The sequence below is a fragment of the Mus caroli genome, chromosome 1, assembly GCF_900094665.2.
Source record: "Mus caroli chromosome 1, CAROLI_EIJ_v1.1, whole genome shotgun sequence".
Lineage (NCBI taxonomy): Eukaryota > Metazoa > Chordata > Mammalia > Rodentia > Muridae > Mus > Mus caroli.
The window spans coordinates 30836567-30853383 of NC_034570.1; the positions used below are offsets into that span (position 1 = coordinate 30836567).

Consider the following 16817-nt stretch of genomic DNA (forward strand, 5'->3'; position numbering starts at 1 on the left):
GTCATGCACCCCAGTCTTGATCATCTCCCCATCCCCTCACACTCACTCTCCACCCTTGAAAACTGCCCCCAAAAGAAAATAACACACACACACACACACACACACACACACGGCATAGAAAATACTGAGGCTGAATTTTTAAATAACAGAATTTTCAAAGACTGGAATTTTTAAAAGTTAGACTGTGCTTTATAATGTAATATTAATATTAACATGAGATCTTGGGGACAAAAGAGGGAAGATTTTGACTTAATAGTGACATATTTGTGTGTTAAGCTAAACATCAGTTAGGCCAGTAAGTTTCTGTCACCTTGCCAGAAATCTAGTTAGACCTGGGAAGAGAGAATCTCAGTTGAAGAAGTAGCTCCATCAGACTGTCCTGTGAGCATGTCTGTGGGCACAGCCTTGATTCTTCACTGATATGGAGAGCCCAGCCTAGGCAGCACCACCCCTTGGTGGGTTATCCTGGGTGTATAAGAAAGCAAGCTGAGCAAGACTCCAGGAGCAAGCCAGAAAAAATTCCTCCATGGCTTTTCTCAGTCCCCTCCTCCAGATACCTGCCTGGAGTTCCTGCCCTGACTTCAGTTTCATGATGAACTGGGAACTGTGACATGAAATCAACTCCTTTCTGCCCAAGTTGCTTCTGCCATGCTGTTTAATCACAGCAAAAGGAAGTAGACTAAAACAATGTCCTTCATAGGTGAAGGATAAACAATCTGCAGTATAATCACGTAGTGAAATACTACCTATTGATTAAAAGAAATTAGGAGGCTGCAGTAGTGGCACACAACTATAATCTCTATATCTAGGAAGCTGAGGCAGGAGAGGCAGGAGCTCTAAACCAGCCTAGATTACATGGATGGATGCAGGAATAGATGGACTTATTATGTGTCAACTCTCACAACTTAATAACCTAGGTATCACACTGCTAACTGAAACAAGTCCTTCTAAAGTGCTATATAGTATACAGCTACAATTATATGACATCCTGAAAAGGATAAAAACCTATAATCATAGTTAAAAGTCAGGAGTGTCCAAAGGTTCAAGTTAATGGAGGGAAGGGCAAACAGGAGGCAGAGGAGAGTTTTATTTGGTAGGACACTATAATGTAAATAGTTTCCACAGGGCAGGATCAGATCGCCCTCACCAAGAGTGAAATGCCAGCCTATCTTCTAGGCTCCCCTTCAATGCCCAGCTCAGGTGCCTTCTTTCCCTATGTCTTCCATCTTCCTGGCCCTCAGTACAACACAAAAGCATCGTTAGTGTCCACTGTGTACTGTGAACCAGCTCACATGTTCTCAGATTCACTTTAAACACAGCAGATGGGGAAAGTTGTGTTAAAAGATGTGTTTAAATACAGATGGCATGCTGTGTTTAAATGAAGATTTCACTGCTCTCTGCTTTTTCTGATCTTGATAATCCTTTTCTTCAAAGCCCCTGGGAAACCTGGGTCATCCCCACAGAGCACCCAGTTTCCTAAAGCACTCAGTCACACATTCTTACAGCCATTAAAGTTTTGCAAAAGCTGTTCCAAGAGGCAACAAATAGGACAGAGCGTTCATACAAGCCGACCACAACTCAGTCAGGGCTGAGCAGTGAACACTGAGCAATGTTTCCTTACTAGGAGCTCTTTTGTCCTTTAGTTTCTTCACTTTTTAAAACAGACCCTTATTTTTTATTTATCCAGTCATATGCCGTGTGTCTTATGAGTCTATGCCATCTATATGTGGTGGTGGATGACAGACCAGGGAGGGGGGATTCCTACCCGGCCTCCTACTGGAGTTCAGGCAGAAGAGAGACACCTGACATGAGTGCTGGGACTTGAACTCAGATCCTCTGGAAGAGTAGCAGGTGCTATTAACCACTGAGCCATCTCTCCGACCCCTCATTTCTTCACTTTTACAAACTCAAGATTTAGCTGGTATAGAGTCACACCCATTTGAGCCCAGCTCTTGGGAGGCAGAGGCAAGTGGATCTCTGAGTTCAAGGCCAGCCTAGTTTGTATAGGCCTTCCAGAGCCCTGTATATGTATTATTGTTTTATATATATATTATCATATATTATTGTCTATGAAATGAACAGGGAAACTTAGCTACCTGGTGCCCAGTGAGTAGACCTGCCAATACAACTAATGTAGATGTATCTGTCTGTAACATTCTAAAGCATTTAGTTCTTGAAAACCTAGCAAAGCACTACCTGCTGAAATTAGAAACTGGCCTGGCTATGTGGGCACGTATCTAGAAATGCTCCCTTCCAATAGGAAGCAAGTGAAAACCACGAACTATTTTCACACAGCCAGTTGTTAATAATTCAATGGCGGTAAGCTTCTATGTGTTTGAATTAAATTCTCAGTGCCAAAAGACATAGGCGTCTTACCACGAAGACGATAAAACTGCCATCAGTGAGTCTGACTATTAATTACACAATTCGATGCAACCAGACATGTAATCCAAGCAACAAGCCAACCCTCAGCTAATGAGCGCAGTGTCACCTTAGCGGTATGTGATTGCTGAGGAACATCTCGGCGATGCTAATCAACTCGGCAGTGGTCTCATGTACAGGATCAATAATGAAAACCTGTCAGAGGAAAAGGAAAAAGAACCCATAAAATGACATTCAAGTATTCTTAGGCCAAGAGAGATGACAGGAATCGTCACACATGAAGCGAATCTTTCTCAAAATACCACTGAACCACAAATAAGGGGGTTATAAATAAAAACAGCAGCTGCCACCCACAACATGCAAAGACCGTGGTGGTGGGAAGAGATGTGACGTTTCCTCTCATGGATTTCACTGGTGTTCCCAACTGCTGATGCCTGTTCTACAATAACCAACAAATGTCTGAGTTATCAGTTCTCCCACCGTGGGACACGGAGCCTGCCTTTTAGTTGTGTTTGTTCCTAAGGCTCCCTGAATTAACAGTCAATTTAGAACTCATCTCTTAAGTCGTAGCAATGGTGCTCATGTATTAAATCCTCACTATATGCTACCCAGCTTGTATACATTCTCTCACATAATCAAGTCGCTCAGGACTGGGGCTGTGACTCATTTGGTGAAATGTTCACCAAGTACACAAGACGCTCTGGATTCAATCTCCAGCACTACATAAAACCAGGCTTGGTGCTGCATCTCTGTAATCCTCGCCTGGGAGCTTCGCTGTCACGGTGCTGAAACATGAGCACATTCCAAAGCCCTTTGTGCTTGAACTCTGTGCACAGATAGAGAGAAATAGCAACATGCTACTTGTGATGGAAGAGAGAGGGTTGTAGGGAGCGACAGTCACAGAATGGCGGCTACTGGAAGCCAACTACCGGTCAGTGCTACAGGACAGCAGCAAGCGCCCTACTTACCATGTTATGCAGGTTCTTTCTGATCTGCCGTATGACACCAGGAAACGTGGGGCGGAGTAACTCCTGTAAGCTTGAAGGCCATGAGTTATATCGGCTATCGACCTCTAGGTTGTTGACCCACTTGAATGATAAAAAGCAAAAACAAAAACAAAACACACAACATGATACATACACATTAGTCACTGATGAAAAACGGTAACTAATGAGACTAAGAATCACACAGTTTTGGGCATGGTGGCACAGGCCTTTAATGCCACACTTGGGAGGCAGAGACAGGAGAATCGGGTATCCAACCATCTGTCATGACCACACTGAGACTGATGCCAACACTAGCTATACAAGACCTTGTGTCCAGAAAACACACACGCACACAAGGCGAGACTGTTCTCAAATACACAAAGGTGGAATAGAAAAATGAGTAACTATAGCATGGTCAAGAACTAGGGGAGCTTAGCTGCAATCAACACAAGCAACTAAAGACCATTAGCAACAAATACAATTTAAAAAAATAAGGAAATCCACAGGAAATTAGACAGGAATAAGCATAGTAAGTCTATATAGGAATCATAAGCAGCCAGGAAACACAAGACATACAACTATACAATTTGTGAAATATAAACAGATACACAAGGAAACTACACATTCATTAAACTGGAAAAAGTTAACAGTTTGTCAATGCCTAAGACTGGGCAAAAATACAGAGCACACAGGAGCCCTCCAGCCACTAAGTGTCTGCAATACTCATTAAGCCCTAACTAGAACCACTAAGTACTCCACATCCAGGCATCCATCCCAACCGACCTCTCACATGTGTGCAGGAAGACAGGTCACAGAGACCCAACATGGAAGAATCTCCAACAGCAGGAAGGCAGAAAAGAAGGCACAGAGACAATAAGCACCTGTCATGTGGATGAGGGAGAGCAGGGAAAATCAAGACATGCTCCTGCTTATGTGAGCAGAGGGCTCTGGAAGGACACACAGCAATCCTGCTCACCACTCTGAGAGGAAAGATGGCTGGTGAGGAGACTATTACCATATGCCTCCTGTGCTGGCTAGTTTTAGGTCAACTTGATACAAGCTAGAGTTATCTGAAAGGAAGGAACCTCAATTGAGAAAATGCCTCCATTAGATCCAGCTGTAGGCATTTTCTTAATTAGTGATCAGTGGGGAAGGGTCCATCCCATTGTAGGTGTGGCCATCCTTAGGCTAGTGGTCCTGGGTTCTATAAGAGAGGCTGAGCAAGCCAGGGAGAGCAAGCCAGTAAGCAGCACCCCTCCATGGCCTCTGCATCAGCTCCTGCCTCCAGGTTCCTGTCCTGTTTGAGTTCCTGTCCTGACTTCCTTCAGTGACAAACAATGTTACGGAAACATAAGCCAAATAAACCCTTTTCCCCCTAGCTTGCTTTTAGTCATGGTGTTTCATCTCAGAATAGAAATCATACCTAAAACACCTCTGTATAACTTCAATTTTCATCTGTAAAAGTATGAGTGATGCTTTTTGTTTTTGAAAAAGATGTATTGACTTTATCTATGTGAGTACACTGTAGCTGTCTTCAGACACACCAGAAGAGGGCATCGGATCCCACTACAGATGGTTGTGAGCCACCATGTGGTTGCTGAGAATTGAACTCAAGACCTCTGGAAGAGCAGTCAGTGCTCTTAACCACTGAGCCATCTCTTCAGCCCCCTAAATGATGTTTTTTTTTAAAAAAATAAGTAAAATGTTAAAAAACAAAGGACCAGGAATGCTCCTACAATGTCAGTGTCTAGAGCTCTTAGTGTAGTCTAATTAACCTAACACAGCTGAAGACCTCCCAAACCACCAAGTCCTCCAGCGCTGATGATAACATCCTCACTAAGTCCTTAGAGAGAAGGCTTGTTAAGTAAAAAGATTACCTACCCATGTGAATTTGATTGTTTATTTTTTGAGACAGGGTCTCACTATGTAGCTTTGCCTGGTCTGGAACTCACTATGCAGGTCAGGATGGCTTTAAACTCACAGAGATCTACTTGCCTCTCTCTGCCTTTTGAGTGCTGTGATTAATAAAGGTGTGGGCTTCCACACCCAGCAATATGAATAATTGAAAACCACCATTAAAATGGTCTTAATTACCTGATTTAAGAAGACTTTAATTATTACTTGCTACATGCTGGGCCCTTGGCATCTATAAAGAGAGTGTGGAGAACAGACCCTACGCGTGGTTACAAAAATAAAATTGGGGTTATGGAATGAGACACCCACAGAAGCACCAGACTGTCAAAAATACTTTTAAAACCCTTAAAAAGAAATAAAGGTATACAATTAGAGACAGAGGAACACACCCCAGCCTCTGGAGGAAGGCACTGCCTGAAGGGGGAGGAGGTAACTAGGAAGGAGCACAGAGAGAGAGAGAGAGAGAGAGAGAGAGAGAGAGAGAGAGAGAGAGAGAGCTTCAACAGAAACAGCAATGATTACACAGAGAGTGGTCCGTAACAATGGCAATGAGTCATGTGGTCATTGATCTCCATAGTATGTTATTTTCCTTATCCTTTATAAGCAAAACCTTTTAGTCACAAATCAAACCGTATGTGTGCATCAGACTATGCAATGGTTCTATCACCGAGACAGAATGCAGACAAGGAGTTTACCCATATGCAGCCCAAGTGCTAACATCTATGCATACACTGGGCTGCAGCGGTGGCTGTCCTGGGATACATGCGGCTGAAAGGCTGTAGGATGGGCATGTCTGATGCACAGTATAGCATCTTTCTTTTTATAAAATGCCTCCAGAATAAATGCAGACAGAAGCCAAGGAGGGAGACAAAGCACCTCTAGCCCCGTTCTTTTTACCGATGACATCGAGATCACACAGCAGATAATAAGGTCCTTTTAAATAAGGCTACTAACTGGAAATATTTGCTGTACTAATAAGTTTAAACTATGCGTGTTGTCACAGAGTCACAGAAAACTGAGTCACAATTGGGAAAGTACACACTCTTCCCAAGATGTTCATGCAAATCCTATGAATACACAACACAGAGAATGCTTTCCTTTTCGTTTTTTTAAAGATTTATTTTCATGGTTTTTTAATTATTTGACTTTTTGTGTGGGTATGTGCACATGAGGGCCAGCCTGGGGTTAGTTATCTGATCATCCCAGACCTGAAGTCACAGGTGACTGTAAAACCCCAGATGCGGATGCTGGGAGCTGAACTCGGGTTCTCTGCTAGAGCAGTGTGCGGTTTAACTACTGAGCGCCTCTCCAGCCCTGGAAAGAACGCTTCTCCCTCACAGTGCTTGGAAGACAACTTCTGAGGGCATGTGAAAACCTACCTTCTGCCCAGAGTGGCAGTGCATGCCTTTAAACCCAGAGACAGACAGACAGACAGAGAGACAGACAGAGAGGCAGACAGACAGGAAAGCACATGCCTATCTTATTGCAGAGATACAGTCTCACATAATAAGCACTTATAAATCTTTGATAAAACACAAATTAAAAAGCTGTAAAGTGCCTGACCAGAATGCCTCAGGATCACTCAGAATGAATACTCACGGAAATAGCAGGACTCCTGATGTCTACTGCGTAGTCAGTCTCAGAGGGCTGGATGTTCAGCTTCAAAATATTATGTAGAGAAAGGCCTTCTATTCCCAGTCTGTGCAGACCCTCCATTACCCGGGCTTCATTCCTCAATGTATCAAATAGACTGCAGGAAAAGCAAGGTTTCTAGTCAAGGGTAGAACACTTGCCTAGCATATGAGGCCATGGATTCAATTCACAACAGTCAACACATACACATACACACACACACACACACACACACACACACACACACACACACACACGGAGTTCTTCTTCCCTTGTTTCATCTGGTCAGAGGCTGCAGGTCAGTGGCTTCATGTGCTTTCCTGGTCCTGCTCATTTAAATCCTCAGTGGACATGCAGAGCATCTCTCAGTATAAACTTAGATTATCTCTGTATGAGTAATGAAATAGCCCTCAACTTATACTGCATGGTATGTGAGTGGAGGAGTGTGTGCCCATGCATGTGTTCACGTGTACCCCTGTGTGTAAGCATGGAGGCCAGCAGTCAGTGACAGGATCTTCATTGCTCTCCACCTTATTTTCTGAGGCAGTCTCTCACTGACCCTGGAGTTTACTGGTCCATCACGACTAGCTGGTCAGAATGCCCCATGGATCCCTGTCTCACCTCCCCAGCAGCAGAATTACAGGTGTATACCACAAAGCCTAGACTTTATAAGTAGGATCGCAGGCCTAAGCATTTCTCTGACTAAGCCATCTCCTAGCCCTACACCACGTTTTGTTTGTGTTTTAGTAAATGTACTTATTTACTAATTATTGCATGTACTTTGTGTAGGATGTGTAAGAGTATGTCTGCGGGACTGGTGAGATGGCTCAGCGGGTAAGAGCACTGACTGCTCTTACAAAGGTCCTGAGTTCAAATCTCAGCAATCACATGGTGGCTCACAACCATCCATAATGAGATCTGACGCTCTTCTGGCATGTCTGAAAACAGCTACAGTGTACTTATGTATAATAATAAATAAAATCTTTGGGACAGAGAGAGCAGGGACTGAGCAAGCAGGGTTGATGAGAGCGAGCAGAGATCCTGAAATTCAATTCCCAACAACCACACGAAGGCTCACAACAATCTGTTCAGTTACAGTGTACTCATATACATAAAATAAATAAATAAATCTTTAAAAAAAAAAAAAAAAAAAGAGTATGTCTGCATGTGCGTGGATTCAGTTCTCTCCTTCCACCTATATGTGGGTTCCAGGAACTGAACTCAGGCTGTCAGGCTTGCATGCCTGATGTCATGTGATGTCACCTGCTGAAATATTTCACAGGCCTTTGTTATTTATACTTCATATTGTGTGCAGTACATGTATGTGTACATATGTAGTTTACATGTTTGCAAATGCATGCATATGTGGGCGAAGAATAGAGGTTCACATCAGATAAGTACAACTCCAAAGATATATCCTTAAAAACACACAAGCCTTGCACATGCCCTGATCCACAAGACAGGAAGAATCATGCTGCCCACCCCATCAGAGCATGAGCCCAGCTCCGGCGAGCATCATGAGCTATGAGCCTTCCCTCATGCCACTCTGAGCAGAAACATGAACCTGAGCACATCAGTTATAAAACCTAAGGGAAGGAGGGGAGAGGAGAGGGAGGGAGGGAGGAGAGGGAAAGGGGGAGGGAGGGAGGGGGAGGGAGAGAGGGAGAGAATAGAAACATTTTCCATACCTGAAAATATCCTGGGTGTCTAAATCAATATGAAGTCCATTGATGAAGAGCGCTGAGTCTCCAGGCTGTAATCCTATAGTTCCCTTGAAATACTGAAAGCACACACAAAGGCAGGGAGAGCACATTTAGCAAAGCTTGCTCTTCCTGGGCTTTACTGCCCACATAAATCTTGACATTCCTAGGCTAGGTTAAGACTGTCTTCTAGCCGGGCGTTGGTGGCGTACGCCTTTAATCCCAGCACTTGGGAGGCAGAGGCAGGCGGATTTCTGAGTTCAAGGCCAGCCTGGTCTACAAAGTGAGTTCCAGGACAGCCAGGGCTATACAGAGAAACCCTGTCTCAAAAACAAAACGAAACAAACAAACAAATAAAAACTGGCTTCTATATTCTCCACACATCCTCCCCTCCTGAGCACCCACTGCAATGAGCAAAGACACCGCCTTACTGGGCCTCCATCTTGCATCTTCCCCTCCTCCCTCCATCCTGATAATGACAGGATGATTTCTATAACATTGGGCACTCGGAGCAGGAAACACCAAGGGTCACATATCAGGAAGGAAAGAAAACAGAGAGGCCAGGGAGTGGCTCAGTGGATAAAGAAAATGCTTCCCATGCAAGAGGGAGGCCTGGGGTTCAAATCCCCAGAGCTACCCATGGGAAGGCCAGGTAGGCAGGCATGGAGATCCATCCATAACCTCAGCACTGTGGGAGAGATGGGACCCCCAAAAACAAGCTGGCTAGCTAGATAAGCTGAATGTGTGAGTCCTAGGTGCCTTAGTAAATAAAGTAGGGCACAAATCAGAAAGACCCCCAACATCAACCCCCAGCCTCTGTACACATACACCCAAATGCATACGTACCCACAAAAATGTGTTCCACAAACACTCAAACACGTACATACATACATGCATCCCTCACACACAACATAATACAAATAGGACTAACTGAACAAATATTACCTCTATTTAATTTTTAAAATAACATGTTTCTTCTTGGCCCACAATAAGTAAGATATTTATTCTTTTGAGTTCCTTTTCCAATAATTCTCTGGACTACAAAGAACTAAATCTTACAGTTCTGCCTTATGCGGGACACCAATGGAATGTACATGTTTGTTCACTGCCTTAGAAAGCCCTTTACAATTATCTCCTTAATACTGAAGGCAGACGCTATCTACAGCGTCTACTCAGGAGGATTCTCACTTCTATCAAGTCACATGGGCTCTGGAATTCCCCTTACCTCTGTCTCCAAGTGCTATACTACAGTGCATAAGCTTTGCTTTTTTATGCTTCTGTTGCTTTTCCTGATTGTGATGCCAATCAAAACTGAGCTGGCAAGCAACACAAAGGCCCCTTAATTAAGTCGAGGACTGGAAGAAGTACTCTAGACAGTGCAGTGGTGCAGTTCTCTAGGCAGTGCAGTGATACAGTTCTCTAGGCAGTTCAGTGATACAGTTCTCTAGACAGGACAGAGGTACAGTACACGAGACAGTACAGTGATAAAATATTGCTAGACAGTAGAGTGCCGTGCAAAGGGAGTTACCAGATACCAACAACAGAATGTTGGATGAACTCTGAGGAACACCTTCACTTCCCAGTACTCAGAGGATTAGGAAAAGGTATACTTCTGAATTCTAGCACTTCATGGGAAAACCGAACAGTGAGAAGCTGTGTCTCATGCTTCACAGACATGGCAGCATCAATCAGAAAACAATATGAAAACACAAAAATATAGAAAACACACATCTACATATACAGCAACGACAAAAGAGGCTATAAATCTGAAAGAATAAAGAGGGGGAGGAGGAAGGAAGAGAAAGATGTAATTATATTATAACCTCAAAAATATATAAAAGGTTTTAAATATGAACTACAACAAAATTCGCTTAAAAACAAAAACAACAAAACCCAAGAAATGATGGAGAGCTGAAGCAGCTAAGGATTAGAACTCCAAACCAGGGAAGGGCAAGCAGGCAGAAGCACTAGCCTTCAAGCCAGCTCAAGTCATTTCCCAGAGTGCATGTGAGACACCAGATGTGGCAGTGTACATACATCTGTTAACCCATCCTCCTACAGCACAACCAGCCTGGAGCATACAGTACAGCGTCAGAAACAAGCAGAGCCTGCCTCAGCAAGGGAAAAGACAAGAATGTCTCCTCAAAGTGTCCTCTGACCTCAATAGTGAGCCATGATATACTTACATTTGCACGCACACACACACACACTTAAAATAAAATAAAATAAAATAAAATAAAATAAAATAGAAAACAATTGGAATTTTCTCCATGGGACAGTTTCAAATCTGCTCGCCTGGGCCCCTGAGATGGTAAGAAAGACTAATTCTGAGCTTGTACATGTAACCCAATGTAGATCAAGATCTGAAACACAGAGGAGATTTCACAGTGGGAAAACTCATCACACTGGATTTAAGATTTCATGCACACTTGTGTTTCATCTTTAAGAATTTTGTATGCATGTATTTAAGCATTTTTAAATAACATGCTTTACTCAAAAACATTAAAAATCCAAGAAATACCAATATAGCTCACATAAGTTAATATTCTGCCTCCCTGGCATGTGGAACTGTCAGAACATGGACCAAGAATGAATGGAGTCATGTGAGGGAAATTCCAAGTGCTTGTGAGAAAACTCTAAGAAAACAAGACAAGAGTCTTGTGACCTCCGTTCCTTGGAAAATACAGGATTGTTCTTGTTTCTGTGCTCCTCCGAGGTGTGGTGGGTAGGAGTGAGTTACATCAGGCTGCTCATTACAGCTGGCTATTGTTATCTGTTTACTCACCTCTCTAGAAAAACATGGCTTTGCCACATGTGGTTTGCCCTTATGACTGGATACTTTACTCCGTGACTCTTCTTAACCCTCAGAGTACAAACTGTCTGACGTTCTGAGTAAGGCTGGCTTAGCATGAGACTTTAGTCCACTTCATTTTCAGGCTTTATTCTCCCAGACCCCACCACCCTTAGTGCAGTAAACAGGGGATCGTAAATTCAAAGGTATAGTTAACACTGCTATTCTGGAAAATAAACGTAATGCAATTACTAAATTGAGTGTTTTTATTTGTTTTTGTTTTTGTTTTTTTTTGAAACAGAGACTCATGTGCCCCAAGCTGGCTTCAAACTCACTACATAGCCAAGAATGGATGGACCAAGAAGTTCCAGTTCTCCTATCTCTACTCTCACACTTGGGAGGTTGCTGGTGTAGTTACCACCACCCACGGTGATGTTTTTAATTTAGTAAATATGTGTGAAGTACTTGGTTTCTTTCTTTCTCAAATCTACTTAATTAACTAACGTCCTACATATAATGAAATCTAGGAGTAAAAACAGATAATTGAGGCCAGGTGTGGTGGCACACGCCTTTAATCTCAGCACTTGGGAGGCAGAGGGAGGTCAATCTCAGGGCCAATCTGATCTACAGAGTTCTAAGAGCATCAGCAACACAGAAGCCCTGCCTTGAAAAACCGTAAGTGGATGGATGGATGGATGGATGGATGGATGGATGGATGGATGGATGGATGGATGAATGGACGGATGGATGGACAGACAGGAAGATAGATGGATAAGCTGAACACACCCACAGCTCTAGGCCAATGGATGGATTCTGGAACAAAAGGGATAGGAGGGAGCAGTGAGCATCCTGGCAGCCTCCAGGAACTACATGTGGGGCTGACGGGAAAGGATGACAAGAGCCCAGCTTCCACGTGGAATGCACCAAAGGCAGGAACGAAAGGCTTAAAGGAAAAAGACTTAGGAGGCCCACACTCCCTGTTGACCGCACCCCCAACCTCCAGTCAGGAGCCTCTCCTTAAACAAAATGCTACAAATCTGATAAAAAGTACTGTATGGTAATAGTATTACTAAGAGGAATACTACTAAATGCTACTAACTTAATTCAAGTCTCTCCATTTTTTAAAGCTACAGCACAGGAGTGTCTTCTACAACAGTGGAGTATTTTCTAACAGTCAGCAATACCTTCTGGTTCTCCTCCACCTCCGCTCTAAGCTGCGCGCTCACAGCCGTTTTCGTTATTGCTCTAAAAAAGGATAAAAGTGTGATCAGTGTTTAGCTTAGCATTCCATATAAAGGTCTCCAATTTTCCTGTTTTTATACATGAAACATATGACTCAATAAATCATAAAATAAGAACTAAGTAAACCTCACAGCTGCAGAACTGGCAAACGTGTTCACCCTGCAGATGCAGAAAGCCGCATGGTGGCAGGACGTGACAAGTCTGGTGGCTGCCGATTTCTTGACTATGTGGCCCTACTACTGATGTGACATTTGCTGCTCGGATAACTAGCCAGCAGAAACGCACTCTGGCTGACTGCTAGTCCTATTAAATCCTCTCGTGGAGGCTGAACGCTGTGTGTGTGTCTTCCAGAAGCGTAATGGCTGAAGAAATCTTCCGTGGGCACTCCACGGTGAAAGGGGGGCTTACTTAGGAAACTCTTAGCCAAGAATTTAATCTTAGTTATTTGAGACAACATCTGGAAAAGTTTCTAAGAATTTGGCTTTTAGACAATTTTGCCTCACATTCATAGAACAGAGAGTAACATTACAGAATAGACGGCAATGTCAGGAAATTCATTCTGTTACTATGAACAAGTCAGTCTCCCTGAGTCTGTTTCTAAGTCAGGACCCTGAATCCCTCTTCTCTCTTCCTCCTCCTTTCAGAAGAACTGAGGATTAAGCCCAGAGCCCTGTGCACGAGGCAAGTGTTCTGTCACTGAGCCCTAGGCAAAGCCCCTCTTCATCAGGATTCTAAAATGGCAGTATGGGCCTAAGTGGAGCAGTGCCAAGAGCGTCTAAATCCCTCTCTCTTCAACCACACAACCAACAGTTGTCACGTGTTAGAAAGAAGACACTGATCACAACAGTACTTACAAATAGGTTTCACATCGAAGCATTTTTACATTGTAGTCACATCATGTTCTGTGCAAACATGAAAACATCAGGGAACAACGTGAAGGAGAGGGATGTACCAAACCTTAGCACCTACCTGGCTTTGGTAGGAAAGTTCTGACTAATGTCCTTCATCACCACCAGAGATAACGCCCCAGAAGCAGCCAAGATTCGGGCAGCAGTCTGGAAGCTGAGATCTGCACAACAGCACGTGTGACATTAGAGCAGAGGAATCCATGGCAATGATGGTAGACAATGTCCCCAACACTACCCACAATCCATTGAGGGTGAAGACGCCATAGAATGGAACTATTCCCGACGGTGTCCCAGGCTTAGCTCAGACCTCGTCAGGTGGACCCTGGAGCTCTTACTACGTTATCCATGACTCCATCCATGAAGTCCTACGCTGTGTAGTAACTAACACCTAGCAGGAGAGCCTGAGCCCAAACCCTGCTGTTGTCTAGATTCACAATGTATTATAAAATAGAGCATTAAGATTATTTACCCAGTGACCTCAGGGGAAATAGCTTGAGAAAAATTTGGAATATCCTTTAGAAAAGGAAAGTGCACATATATTCTGCCCTTCTGTGCCTTTAACATTCTACAAATGCACAATGAAGACGTGTACAAATGCGTACAGGAGACCAGCTAGAAGGCTCAGTGAGTACAGGTGCTTGCTACATATAATGCAAGCCTCATTGACTGAGTTCAATTTCTTGGAACCAAAACAAAGATGGACAAACCACATGGGCATTATAGCACACCAGCCTACATAAACACAATGATAATAAATTGTAAAATGCATGCAAGACCATGGTTATAGCTCAGTGGTAGAGTGTATGCCCAATGTGAGGGCCTAGATCTAACCCTCAACACTATTTTTAAAAAATATATAAACCTAAAATTAAAACCTGTCACTTGGGTTTTTAAAACGTATGCAAAGAGGAACATAAAAACAGCTACATATTTCTCGTATTGTAAGGTTATGTATCTGATCCCAAAAGAGGTGTGTGTATCACTGCAGCCTACCTAATACTGTGTGTTTACAGGGGATTTCCTGTCTTCCCTCAGCCATTCTGGCTTTAAAATCTGAGGTACTGGAATCTTCAAATCATAGGCATAGATGACGGAGAAGAATCCCAGATCAAAGGCATAGACCAGATGATCTTCAACAAGATCACAGAAGAAAACTTCCCCAAACTAAGGAAAGAAATAGACACGGATATAAGAAGTACACAGAACACCAAAGACAAGACCAGAAAACGCTCCCACAGTATGAAGCTACAAGAGAAAAAAATACAAGACAAATAAAGGGAAACCCACAGAAGAGTAACAGCTGACTTCTCAGTAGAAACTTTGAAAGCCAGAAGACCCTGGAATGACGCCCACTAAGTTCTAAGAGGCCCTGGATGCCAAGCTAGACGACTATGTCCAGCAAAAGTATCTGCCATGATTGAAGGAAAGAGCAAAACTGTCTGTGACATAAAAGGATTAAAAGAATTTTCCTATTTACAAAATCAACCCTCAAGATAATATCTACTACAAGCAGTAATGTCAGACTGAAAGGGTGACTACTGATATCTGCGAGTCTGTAGAAAGAACAAATGATGTTATAATCAATGAAACAAAAAGCACAACTGAGAACAAAACTTTCAGAGGAAAAAAGATTGCAATCAACACACACCTTTCAATAGTAACCTTAAATAGTAATGGCCTCAATTGCCCAGTCAAAAGACACAGACTGGCTGAATGGATGAAAAAGCAAAATCCATATCTGTGCTGTGTCTAAAGTCACCTCAGCTTTAAACACAGGTACCATCTCAACAAGAGAGGATGAGGAGAAGCACTGCAGACAGAAGCACCGAGAAGCAAGCAGCCACGGCTCTCCGAGACTCCAGACTAAACTAACCGAAAGCAGGAGGGGATTCCCCCTACTCCAGGGAAACCGAACAGAGAGGACATTGTAACTAAGCAAACACACATGACATTCTGGTACACCCAATTTCATAAACAAATCTTAGACAAAGAGTAGCATCAACCTAATGATAGTAATAGTACTCTCTCAAAATGACAAAACCTAGCAGAGAAGCAAGAGAATTTAATAGTGTCATATATCAAGTGATCTTAACAGATTGTAAACTATTCCACATAAACACCAGAGAATATAATATACATTCTATTATGAGCCCATGGGAGCTTTGCAAAAACAGACCACATCCTAGGACACAAAACAAATCTTAACAAACTCAGAAAAACAGAAACACCACCACGTATCCTATCTGACCACAATGCAATGAAAGTTAAAATGAACAGCCGACAAATCTCTAGTGAGTACACAAACTCATGGAGATTCAAAGACACATTACCGAAAGATGAATGAATCAAAGAAGACCTCAAGAAGTTCCTGGAACTAAATAAAAATGAAAATATAGTACAATAAACCCCTGTGGCACATTAAGATCAATCAGACTTAAGAGCTCTAGGTGCTTACATTAAAAATTAGAAAGACGAGCTGGCGAGATGGCTCAGCGGGTAAGAGCACTGACTGCTCCTCTGAAGGTCCTGAGTTCAAATCACAACCACCTGTAATGAGATCTGACACCCTCTTCTGGTGTGTCTGAAGATGGCAATAGTGTACTTATTTATAATAATAAGTAAATCTTTGGACTGGAGCAAGCAGGGACCAAACAAGCAGGATTGACCGGAGTGAGCCAAGGTCCTAAATTCAATTCCCAGCAACCACATGAAGGCTCACAACCATCTGTACAGCTACAGTGTACTCACATACATAAAATAAATAAATAAATCTTTAAAAAACATTAGAAAGAGTACAGATAAATGGCTTAATGGTATAACTCAAGAGAAACAAGAACAAAGTGAAACCCATGTCCAGAAGATGGCAAAAAAAAAAAAAATGTTAAAATTCAGAGCAGAATGTAATGAAATAGAAATGAAGAAAATAATACAAAGAACCAGCGAATCTTAAGAGCTGGTTCTTTGAGAAATTAAACAAGGCTGACAAACCCTTGGCCCACCTAACCAAAAGAAAGAATGAGATAGCCAAAATGAACAGAATCAGAAATGAACAGTGAAACATTACAACCGAAGAAATTCAGATCCACATAAGGAAATTCTTTAAAAACCTTGTGATGGTTTGTATATCCTTGGACCAGGGAGTGGCACCATCTGAAGGTGTGGCCTTGTTAGAATAGGTGTGACCTGGTTGGAATGGGTGTGTCACTGTGGGTGTGGGTATAAAATCCTCACCCTAATTGCCTGGAAGTCAGTCTTCCACTAG

At 42.8% G+C, this 16817-nt stretch overlaps 1 protein-coding gene across 2 annotated transcripts in view; it reads right to left on the reverse strand.

Moving 5' to 3' along the window:
• Positions 1 to 16817, reverse strand: part of Uggt1 (UDP-glucose glycoprotein glucosyltransferase 1) — a 106929-nt gene that overhangs the window by 48106 nt on the left and 42006 nt on the right. For both annotated transcript variants that reach the window (XM_021176550.1, XM_021176559.1), the window contains exons 10-15: positions 13617 to 13716; positions 12590 to 12650; positions 8603 to 8694; positions 6882 to 7032; positions 3351 to 3470; positions 2492 to 2577 (exon numbers count right to left, since the gene is read on the reverse strand). In XM_021176550.1, the coding sequence (XP_021032209.1) occupies positions 2492 to 2577; positions 3351 to 3470; positions 6882 to 7032; positions 8603 to 8694; positions 12590 to 12650; positions 13617 to 13716 (610 nt within the window). The remainder of the gene's footprint in view (positions 1 to 2491; positions 2578 to 3350; positions 3471 to 6881; positions 7033 to 8602; positions 8695 to 12589; positions 12651 to 13616; positions 13717 to 16817) is intronic.